Source organism: Schistocerca nitens, chromosome 7 (assembly GCF_023898315.1).
Source record: "Schistocerca nitens isolate TAMUIC-IGC-003100 chromosome 7, iqSchNite1.1, whole genome shotgun sequence".
Classification (NCBI taxonomy): Eukaryota; Metazoa; Arthropoda; class Insecta; order Orthoptera; family Acrididae; genus Schistocerca; species Schistocerca nitens.
In genome coordinates, this window is record NC_064620.1 from 138507363 (window position 1) to 138519965 (window position 12603).

Genomic DNA, 12603 nt, shown 5'->3' on the forward strand with positions numbered 1-12603 from the left:
TGATTACATTGGTGAACTCTCGGGCAGGGCATGATTGCTCTGAATAATATATGAAAGAAATTAATGTTTCATTCCTAGGGCCATGTTGTAATACGCTGGTGTCCAGAATTAAAGCAACAAACCGCCATTTCCCCGTTCTGTGTAATTCACGATATAATCATACAAAATGTCATCAGATGTCCGTACCATCGTGTTCTGCACGGAAGGTGGCATTCCGGTCAACGGACAACCACGCCAACGATGACGTCAGAGCACCTACGAAACGAGATGGTGTTTGCCGCGTAGCCCCACATCCACAATCACTGTGTACACAGCCATAGGCGGTGCTGTATGGCACAAAGACACCTACCATACTCTCTGTGATGGTGGGGCATAGGAAGAGTGGAAGCAGGACAGTCGCAAACGTCTAGATACATTAATCTGAATTGTTCTGTTGTATCTCGGATGTGGCGACAGTTTATAGAGACCGAAACTGTATCCCGGAGACCATTTGTGACATCAGAAAGAAAGAACCGTTATATTTGGCTGTAAGGCCAAGACGGTATCGAATTAGTACTGCACGGCTATTGGCAACTGATACCGTAGAGTCCACTGAACGTATTGTATCGAGACAAACGGTGTACAGAAGGCTTCGGCAGAGTGGCCTTTATTGTCGGAGACCTGGTGTACGTCTACCTCTGACGCTTCTTCGCAGAAGGGAACGTGCAATATGGGGTCATCAGCATGTCACCTGGACAGTCGAACAGTGAACTAATGTGCTTTTCACAAATGAGTCCAGATTTAGTCTGGAGTGTGATTCTCGACGGATTCGCGCCTAGAGAGAACGTGGAAGTCTATTTCGGGACCCAAACAATGTGGAAAGAGACAGATATGGATGAGGATCCCTAATGGTGTGGGCACGGATTATAGTAACCACACGAGCACCTATTCAGGAAATTGTACGGGTGGATCGGCAATGTTTAACTGCTGTCAGGTATCGTGGCGAGATCTTGGGACCTTAATGTGCGGTTGTTGCGTTGAGCTGTGAGCCCAGACTTCGTATTGATGGACGGCAACGCTCGACCTCATACAGCACGGATGATTGATGTTTTCTTGGAGACGGAAGATATTGCACCCATGGCGGGGCTTGCTCGCTCTTCCGATTTGAATCCCATGCTTGGGATGCACTAGGGAGATGGCTTTCATCACGTCGGCATCCACCAACCACTCTCCAAAACTTGCGAGTGGTAATGGAGGAGGAACGGGGAGACTGATGACACCATTCACTGCATGTCCCGTCGTTGTCAGGCCTGTATTGCTGCCAGAGGTGGTCACACCCCACACTGAGCACATTAACCAGTTGTCAGAATGTGTGTGCAAATCCGTTAAGTTGGAAAACACGAAGAACATTTCTGTCTATCGTTATGCATGTTGCTGTTGTTTACATTTCTGCATTCTTTACATTGTTTCTAGTTTACTATCACCTGTGTATAGTGTTTTGTGGCAAAACTAGCACAACCAAGCATAATTTACGTTTGTTTCTTTTATTTTGAACAACAGTGTAATACTAAAATTTTGCTAGCCCATTTGTTTTTTGAGCTCAAGTCGTCGAATTGTAGTCTTAAGCTAAGAATGACGTCATAACCGAGTACATGTGAGAGGATATCTAACGTATGATACGAATTTGTGAATAGAGGTCATCATACACCTGTTTCACGACAGTACATGCTGACACTTAAAAAGATATTAAGTACGTTGTCTCTCTCTCTCTCTCTCTCTCTCTCTCTCTCTCTCTCTCTCTCGTCTCGGAGGACCCGACTTCAATTCCCGATACTGTCAGGTTCTTTTTCCTTGGTGGGAGCACTCACTGAACCACGTGATGTCAGCTGAGGAACTGATCTATCTGAATGAGAAGAAGCGGCGCCAAGGTCTGCGGTCTGGGTAGCGGTGTGCTGGCTCCAAACCCTCCATACGACATCCACATGAAGTCACCCGTTGTGGATGACACGGCGGTCGGCAGATGCCGATTGGTCCCTCCGTGACCAGAACGGTAGTGCTTTCGGTTTTCATTATTTTTTCCTTCCATGGTTAGAATATCGTAGTAGTGGTAAAGAACGAATTTTCCAAGTGTTACTCGAGATGAAAACTTAGATTTTAGGCTGGTTCTCAGATCCAAGACTGTTTGACTTACGAAGGTCTTGAGGCTACACTTTACTAATAGTAAACTATTTTAACTCATTATGCTTCTATGTTCTTTTATCCTTGTAAAGCACGAGTCAAAGCTGTAACTAACATGAAGGATTTTTGGAAATGTTATGTGCCACAGCTGTTTGTGTGCACCTTCTCAGATGTGCATAAGGAAGAAAAAGAGACGAAACGAATCTCACTAGAACAAATGTAGTTGAGCTACTTCATTCACTTTATACACTGGTGTCCAAAATTAAAGGAACAAACCGCAACTTCCCCGTCCTGAGTCTAATACACGATATAATCACACAAACTGTCAACAAATGTCGTTACGATCTTGTTCTGCACGGAAGATGGCTTTCCGATCAACGGACAACCACACCAGCAATGACGACAGGGCACCTATGAAGAGGGGTAGGTTTGCTGGGTAGTCCCACATCCACAAGCGCTGTGTACACATTGACAGTCGGTGCAGTGTGTGACAGAGAAAACGCCTATAGACTCTGCTGTGGAGGACCGTAGGAAGCATGGAAGCAGGACAGTCGCAAACTGGTGTGGCCCGATGGCTGAATGTGAATCGTTCTGTTATTTCTCGGACAGTTTATAGAGATCGAAACTGTATCCCGGAGACCAGGACAGGGCCGACCACGTGCGACTTCAGAAGAGAGGACCGTTATTTGGCTGTAAGGACACGACGCTACCGCCTTAGTATTGCATGGCAATTGGCATCTGACCTCACAGCATCCACTGGACGTGTTGTAGCGAGGCAAACGGTGTACAGAAGGCTTCGGCAGTGTGGCTTTTACTGTCGGACACGTACTGTATGTGTACCTCTGACGCGACTTCACAGAAGGGAATGTCAAGAATGGACTCGTCAACATGCCACCTGGAGGGTCTAACAGTGGGCTACTTTTCTTTTCACAGGTGAGTCCTGATTTAGTCTGGAGAGTGATTATCGACGGATTCGCATCTGGAGGGTATGTGGAACACGATTTCAGGACCAAAACCCAATATTGGGGAGGGTCCATAATGGTGTGGGGAGGGATTGTGTTGACCACTCGAACTCCTTTCATAGAAATGTACAGGTGAATCGGCAAGATTTAACTGCTATTATGTATCGTGACGAGATATTGGGGCGTCATTTACGGTTGTTGTGAGGTGCACTGGGCCCAGACGTCATATTGATGGATGATAATGTTCGACCTCATAGAGCACGGGTAGTTGATGTTTTTGTGAAAATGGGAGATATTGGACACATGGTGTGGCCTGCTCGCTCTCCCGTTATGTCTGGGATGCACTAGGGGGAGGGGTTGCATCACGTCAGCATCCACCAACCACTCTCCAAGACTTGTGAGCACCTCTACAGGAAGAATTGGCGTTATTGCCTTATCATGAGACTGATGACATCATTCACAGCATCTCCAGTCGTTGTAAGGGCTGTACTTTTGCCACGGGTAGTCACACTCCATACTGAGCACGTTAATCAATTGGCAGGCTGTGTGTACAAATCCGTTAGGTTGGAAAAAAACGAAGAACATTTCTGTCTACCGTTATGCGTGTTGCAGTTGATTACGTTCTGTATTCTTTACATTGTTTCTACTTTACTATCACCTGTTTATGCAATTTTGTGGCAAAATGTACTCAACCTTGCAACATTTCCGTTTGGTGCTTTAATTTTGGACACCAGTGTATGTTACCATCTGTAGCTTATTGTGTACTTTTTGTGTTATTCAAGTCATCCACACAGCATAGAAAGTGGGGCCAAGTGCTCAGATATTCTTACGCAGTGCAGCAGTGCTTAATTTTCAACGTTTTGGGTGGTAAGGAAGCACGTTCACTTGCACTGACGACCATCCAGCATTTGTCAACGGCGCTGGTGGAGGAATGGAACGCCTTACCACAAGAACCCCATAACAACTTTGTGGCTAGGACGAATTTGTAATTTCCAGGGTTTTGTGTCGTCTAGTTGTCACTGTAGGCTTGTACAATGGGAAGCAAGGAGAGGATGTCGTTTGGTGGCCGGTATCCTGTTCTATAACATAAACTGCATGCATGTATTAACAGGGTTCTTTATTCATAATAACAAGAAGTTACTTACGATAGCCCAGGTGTTGTGGTACAAGCTCTTCCGTATAGTCCACATTAGCCTCACTGCTGGTGAAGTACAAGTCCCATTATGTACACTACTCTGGTCGCCAGGCACTGCCTGACTCTGAGCCAGAGGCTAAGCTAATTGCGACTGTGACTCCCACTGAGCTGCGATGGTGACTTGATTTGTTGATTGACTGGATGACTCACTGGATGACTGACTGGCCATGTGACAGACTGGACCCTCCGGTCCGCGACGGCGATCTAAATACTGGCGGTCGAGAGGGCGTTGGCGGCACGTTTCTTGCGAGTTCATCCTTGGCCTCTGTGCTGATAGGCTCGTTGCTTGCGCTTACTATCGATCTGCTCGCAAGCTCTTTGCCGCCCAATGTGCTGGCAACAGCTTACGCTGGCACACGGGGGACCATCATAAATCGCGAAGACTTCTGTGTAACTATTTTCTTTTAATTGAAGTGTCATTACTGTTCGCCTCACGGCGTATTTCTTTCCGTTACCTTTCATACTGTACTTCGGCAGTTCTCTCTATGTATGATCCAACTTTCATCAAGCTATTTCTTGGTAGTGACACATCATGCGAAGATTACTTTCGTTCTTTAGTTTTGCAAACCATTGTATATACACTCCTGGAAATGGAAAAAAGAACACATTGACACCGGTGTGTCAGACCCATCATACTTGCTCCGGACACTGCGAGAGGGCTGTACAAGCAATGATCACACGCACGGCACAGCGGACACACCAGGAACCGCAGTGTTGGCCGTCGAATGGCGCTAGCTGCGCAGCATTTGTGCACCGCCGCCGTCAGTGTCAGCCAGTTTGTCGTGGCATACGGAGCTCCATCGCAGTCTTTAACACTGGTAGCATGCCGCGACAGCGTGGACGTGAACCGTATGTGCAGTTGACGGACTTTGAGCGAGGGCGTATAGTGGGCATGCGGGAGGCCGGGTGGACGTACCGCCGAATTGCTCAACACGTGGGGCGTGAGGTCTCCACAGTACATCGATGTTGTCGCCAGTGGTCGGCGGAAGGTGCACGTGCCCGTCGACCTGGGACCGGACCACAGCGACGCACGGATGCACGCCAAGACCGTAGGATCCTACGCAGTGCCGTAGGGGACCGCACCGCCACTTCCCAGCAAATTAGGGACACTGTTGCTCCTGGGGTATCGGCGAGGACCATTCGCAACCGTCTCCATGAAGCTGGGCTACGGTCCCGCACACCGTTAGGCCGTCTTCCGCTCACGCCCCAACATCGTGCAGCCCGCCTCCAGTGGTGTCGCGACAGGCGTGAATGGAGGGACGAATGGAGACGTGTCGTCTTCAGCGATGAGAGTCGCTTCTGCCTTGGTGCTAATGATGGTCGTATGCGTGTTTGGCGCCGTGCAGGTGAGCGCCACAATCAGGACTGCATACGACCGAGGCACACAGGGCCAACACCCGGCATCATGGTGTGGGGAGCGATTTCCTACACTGGCCGTACACCACTGGTGATCGTCGAGGGGACACTGAATAGTGCACGGTACATCCAAACCGTCATCGAACCCATCGTTCTACCATTCCTAGACCGGCAAGGGAACTTGCTGTTCCAACAGGACAATGCACGTCCGCATGTATCCCGTGCCACCCAACGTGCTCTAGAAGGTGTAAGTCAACTACCCTAGCCAGCAAGATCTCCGGATCTGTCCCCCCATTGAGCATGTTTGGGACTGGATGAAGCGTCGTCTCACGCGGTCTGCACGTCCAGCACGAACGCTGGTCCAACTGAGGCGCCAGGTGGAAATGGCATGGCAAGCCGTTCCACAGGACTACATCCAGCATCTCTACGATCGTCTCCATGGGAGAATAGCAGCCTGCATTGCTGCGAAAGGTGGATATACACTGTACTAGTGCCGACATTGTGCATGCTCTGTTGCCTGTGTCTATGTGCCCGTAGTTCTGTCAGTGTGATCATGTGATGTATCTGACCCCAGGAATGTGTCAATAAAGTTTCCCCTTCCTGGGACAATGAATTCACGGTGTTCTTATTTCAATTTCCAGGAGTGTATAAACTAGGTGTCACCAGAGGCGTACCCATAATATAAAAAGACACAGGGGTACTGTGTTGTGTGTCGAGAGGCAGCAAAAGCAGAATCGGTCGGTCACAGCAGCTCAATGACTTGGAATGTGGGCTGATCATTGGATGTGACCTGAGCTACAAACCTGCCTGGGACATTTTGACCCTTCTAAAGCTGTGCAAGTCGACTGTTGGTGATGTGATTGTGCGATAGAAACGCGAAGGAATAACCGCAGCTAAACCGATATCAGGTAGACTTCTTGTACTCACTAACAGGAATCTCTGAGCACTGCGAAAGGTGGTTGTAAAAATCGCATGAAATCAGTGGAAGGCACAACTCTTGAGTCTCAAAGTGCTACCATCAGTCCAACTAGCAGCAAAGCCTATGGGTAGAGAGTTAAAAAAGTGGACGCTTGTAGAGGCACAAACAGCGGCGGAACGGGAAGGATTTTGGAACTTATATTGTGTTCGAACATTATGAATTACCTCGAGGAGAACGGTCTATTGACATACAGTCAATACAGATTTAGAAAACATCGTTCTTGTGAAGCACAACTATGTATTTACTCGCTCGAAGTGTTGAGTGCTATTGACAAGGGATTTCACATTGATTCCGTATTTCTGGATTTCCGGAAGGCTTTTCACACTGTACAACACAAGTGGCTTGTAGTGAAATTGCGTACTTTTGAAATATCCTCTCTGTTATGTGACTGGATTAGTGATTTCCTGTCAGAAAGGTGACAGTTCGTGGTAACTGACGGAAAATTATCTGGTAAAACAGAAGTCGTTTCTCGTGTTCCCCAAGGTAGTGTTAGAGCTCCCTGCTGTTCCTTATCTATATAAAAGATTTAGGACACAATCTGAGCAGCCTTTAGGTTGTTTGCAGATGATGCTGTCGTTTATCGTCTAGTAAATCCATCAGAAGATCCAAATAAATTGAAAAACGATTTAGAAAAGATATCTGAATGGTGCGAAAATTGGCAATTGACCATAAATAATGAAAAGTGTAAGGTCATCCACATGATGCTAAAAGGAATCCGTAAAAAATCAGTTACACGATAAATCAGTCTAATCTAAAGGCCATAAATTCGACTAAATACCAAGGAATTACAATTACGAACAGTTTAAACTGGAAAAAATGCACACAGAAAATGTTATGTGGAAGGCAAATCAAAGACATCGTCTTATTGGCAGAACACTTACAAAATGTAACAAATCTACTAAAGAGACTTTCTACACTACGCTTGTCCGTACCTTTTGGAATACTGTTTGCTACGCGGTGAGGGATCCTTACCAGGCAGGATTAGTGGAGTACATCGAGAAAGTTCAAAGAAGGGCAGCACGTTTTGTATCGTCACGAAATAGTGGAAAGAGTGTCACTGCAATGATACAGGTTTTGGGGTGGACATCGTTAAAACAAAGGCGTTTTTCGTTGCGGAGGAATCTTCTCCGAATGCAGAAATATTTTGTTGACACCGACCTACATACGGAGAAACTATCACCATGATAAAATAAGGGAAATCAGAGCTCGTACAGAAAGATATAGGTGTTCGTTCTTTCCGCGCGCTATACGAGATTGGAATAATAGAGAATTGTGAAGGTGGTTCGATGAAACCCTGCCAGGCACTTAAATGTGATTCGCAGAGTAACCATGTATATGTAGATGTAGATGTAGAGGTACGGAGATGGTAACGTTACGCCATGGCCTTGTCTTTCTCGTTAGGACGTGGTCCTCTTATAGCGATTAAGAAAACGTGAAATGCAGAACGGTACGAGCACATTTTAGAGCACAGTGTGCGTACTACGTACGGTAGAGGAACAATTCTGGGACGATGACTGATTGTTCCAGGATGACAATGCATTCAGTCATAAAGTAGCAACCGATGTAAAATGTACTTAGGTATTTCGAATGGTACATCGTGTACGAATAAGGTCGACCCTTGAACGCAGCAGATCTTAATACTTTCGTATAGAATCGAAAAGATGTTACATTTGGGTATTGTTACGGCGTCATAAACGCAACAAACGGTCTTAAGTCGAGACACTAGAAATATATTGCATTTACTGTTACAATATTCCGCTGGATTTTCTTTGCAACACCCGTTTATGGTAAAAAATGGGCCATATATACGCATTTGTTTACGAAATTAACTGTATCGACAACTGAGTTTTTGGAAACATTATCTTTTGTTCTGTAATAAAACTGAACTAAAATAGTATAGCTGCAATGATTAAAAAAGTATCGTAACACTTCTTTCTTTCTTTGCAGAAAATGGAACCTCCAGCCGATAAATCAGGGTCCTGGTTACGTAGAATAAATGGTAAGTACATCCAGATTATGCATGATGTGTTTCTACATCGTACCTATACTGACTCTTTAGTACGACTGTGTTTGTATATTTTTCCTGAGGATAACCTTTAAAAATTTTACTGCCTAAAAATACACTTTCTCATTTAGGTAATTTTTACTACTTATTTTTTGTGGTTTGATGATTTTCGGGTTCAATTCAGAGAAACCAAACCAGTCACCAGTAAGTAATAGCCACTGTTCAAGATCTACCGTCTCCAGAATGCAGGGCTGTGCTCTTTTCTGGCTATCTAAGACAAACTACCACGAATGAGCAATGTTGACGCCCTCGTATTATTAGGTACTTCCGCTGATTAGCTGACGTCTGTGACATCAGGAACAGCAGAGAAGGGCTCCTACTATGGTAGGTGTGTGAGTCTAGGATGCTTTCTGTCCCGGCGTTCTGCAATAACTGGTGTGGGTGTAGCATTACTTTTTGATTTTGTGGCCCACCGAATATATTGTCTGTTAGTTTTGTTTCTCTTAAATATGCACTTCTTTTCGTGCTCTAACGATACGTATTTACCATAAAAAGTCCGCTCTAATATCGTTACAGAGTGGAACTTAATAAGCCAATATCTCTCCCAGAATCTCCTTCCCTGATAGGACCATAGAGTTTTCTGATATCTGGATATGTCCCTGGCTCGTCCATTGTGCACTCTGTCACTTGATGTATAACAAACGCAACATCCCTCCCGCAACTGCCTTAGAACTCCTAAGGATACTCAGGACCTTCCGTTCTACACTATTTTTGTGAGGCTCGCTTCGTGGAAACATGTTGCACCACAGAATAGTTTGAATAAGCTGGAGCAATCCATTAATCTTAGATATGTGTCCCACCACCACATGCAGACATACACGCAAAAATACTGCAAAGTCAAATCGAATGCAAACCTGATGTTGTCCTGTGTTAGACAGACCCACATTTGTCGGTACAGAATATTCCGAAGGAGTTATAACCCTGTTAAGGAACCTTAACGAAACATGGATCTATCCTCACACTCCAGAGGCATACAGTCAGTGACAATATTCATGGGATAACTACTATATGCATATACTTGTAAGCAAGATATAAAATGGCTGTCATTTGTAGTCGGGTAAGTCACGTTAAAAGGCTACCGACGTGGTTATGGCCGCATGACTGGAATTAACAGGCATTGAAAGCTGAATTGTAGTTGGAGCTAGACGCATGGGACATTCCATTTCAGAAATCGTTAGGAAATTCAGTATTCCGAGATCCACAGTGTCAAGAGTGTGCCGAGAATACCAAATTTCAGGCGTAACCTCTCACCACGGACAACGCTGTGGCGAACAGCCTTCACTTAACGACACTGAGCAGCGTGTAGAATGTAAGTGCAAACAGACAAGCACCCGTAGGAATCAACGTGGGGAGCACGACGAACGTATCCGTTAGGACAGTGCGGTGAAATCTGGTGTTAATGGGCTATGGCAGCGGTTGACTTACGCGAGTGCCTTTGCTGACAGCACGATATAGCCTGCAGCACCTTTCTTGGGCCCGTGACCCTATCGGTTGCATCCTAGACGACTAGAAAACGGTGGCTGTTGGTAAGAGCACTAGGGTTCGAGCCGGCCTTTGTGACCGTGCGGTTCTAGGCGCTTCAGTCTGGAACCGCGTGACCGCTACGGTCGCAGGTTCGAATCCTGCCTCGGGCATGGATGTGTGTGATGTCCATAGGTTAGTTAGGTTTAAGTAGTTCTAAGTTCTAGGGGACTGATGACCACAGATGTTAAGTCCTATAGTGCTCAGAGCCATTTGAACCATTTGAACTAGGGTTCGAGTGTGGCATAGACCGCACGAAGCTATGGGCCCAAGTTGTCAGCAAAGTAATGTGGCTGCATAATGGTGTGGGTTGTGTTTACCTGGAATGGATCCCCTGGTCCAACTGAACTGATCATTCACTGGAATTGGTTATGTTTGGCTAGTTGGACACCATTTGCAGTCACTCATGGACTTCATGCTCCCAAACAAAGATGTGGCATATCACTGAGCCATAATTATTGTTCGCGATTGGTTTGAAGAATATTCTGAACAATTCGATCGAATGGTTTGGCCACCCGTATCGTCCGTCTTGAATCACATCGAATATTTATGGGACGTAAACGAGGGGTGCCGGCCGGGGTGACCGAGCGGTTCTAGGCGCTACAGTCTGGAACCGCGCGTCCACTACGGTCGCAGGTTCGAATCCTGCTTCGGGCATGGATGTGTGTGATGTGCTTAGGTTAGTTGGTTTAAGTAGTTCTAAGTTCTAGGGGACTGATGACCTTGGAAGTTAAGCCCCATAGTGCTCAGAGCCATTTGAACCATTTGAATCGAGGGCTCACTTCGCGTAGAAAATCCTGTAGCGGCAACACATTCGCAGTTATGGATGCATCGGCCTTCGTGATGGCATGTGCCTATCTAGGTTTAAAAACAGTTTGCTACCCTGTTTCTTCCTCACATTTTTCCTCAATGTGAATTTACTCCTTTTTTCTAATTTCATAATATTGCTTGAAACGAGTGCTTTTACAGACAACTAAACGATTATCTAGCTGTAAATGAGTCTAGGGCAAAATTGTGTACTTATTTAACCGTAAATGAGTAACGGGAAAAATTGTATGCTTATTTAATTTAATTTTTTGTGGGAGAATAAGAAAACTGGACCTTCACAGATGTAGAAAGTCCATTGAGATTATATCGAGAATTCATTTCTTAAGAAAATTCTTGGTACGATTACAGATATTTAGTACTACTTTATCTTAACAACCGTTTTAGGTAAGTTTTGCCCGCCGCTGTGACCGAGCGGTTCTAGGCGCTTCAGTCCGGAACGGTACTGCTGCTATGGTCGCAAGTTCGAATCCCGCCTCGGGCATGGATGTGTGTGATGTCCTTAGCTTAGTTAGGTTTAAGTAGTTCTAAGTTTAGGGGACTGATGACCTCGGGTGTTAAGTCCCATATTGCTTAGAGCCATTTGAAGGTCAGTTTTAAGAAATTCTTCAGATTATATAAGAAGTTATTCGCTGATCGTAACATACACAAAATTTCTTTTACAAAGCGTAGTATAAAGACAGTAGCTGACATGTATACTCTAGAATTCGCGGATCTTAAGACTACCGACATAATCTGTATCGTTATGCATGCAGCTATGAAACTCTTGAATGAATAGCGTTATGTATAAAAATTTGACGTACCTGACGCTCAAGTAAACAACATCTTATATAAACTGAAGATACTCTTAAAAAAGACCGATATCGACTGTTAAAATAAATATTAAGCTCAGCTGTGTATTCATACTCACGAAGTTCCGTAAACGTCTAAAAGCCTAGACAATATATAAAAGAAATTTTATTTGTTCAAAACCGTACTACTTCTGCATCATACTAGTCTTTTCTCGCTTGCAAGGGTTTCGCTTCTTGGAGTCTATAGACGCAACGTATTTTGATCTCTTGTGTATTCTACACTCCTGGAAATGGAAAAAAGAACACATTGACACCGGTGTGTCAGACCCACCATACTTGCTCCGGACACTGCGAGAGGGCTGTACAAGCAATGATCACACGCACGGCACAGCGGACACACCAGGAACCGCGGTGTTGGCCGTCGAATGGCGCTAGCTGCGCAGCATTTGTGCACCGCCGCCGTCAGTGTCAGCCAGTTTGCCGTGGCATACGGAGCTCCATCGCAGTCTTTAACACTGGTAGCATGCCGCGACAGCGTGGACGTGAACCGTATGTGCAGTTGACGGACTTTGAGCGAGGGCGTATAGTGGGCATGCGGGAGGCCGGGTGGACGTACCGCCGAATTGCTCAACACGTGGGGCGTGAGGTCTCCACAGTACATCGATGTTGTCGCCAGTGGTCGGCGGAAGGTGCACGTGCCCGTCGACCTGGGACCGGACCGCAGCGACGCACGGATGCACGCCAAGACCGTA

The 12603-nt window shown here is 45.9% G+C and overlaps 1 protein-coding gene across 1 annotated transcript in view; it reads left to right on the plus strand.

Annotated features, from left to right (window-relative positions):
- Positions 1-12603, plus strand: part of LOC126195503 (sialin-like) — a 758511-nt gene that overhangs the window by 145836 nt on the left and 600072 nt on the right. Inside the window, exon 2 of the mRNA XM_049934131.1 lies at positions 8597-8648. Within this exon, the coding sequence (XP_049790088.1) occupies positions 8600-8648 (49 nt within the window). The 5' untranslated portion in view covers positions 8597-8599. The remainder of the gene's footprint in view (positions 1-8596; positions 8649-12603) is intronic.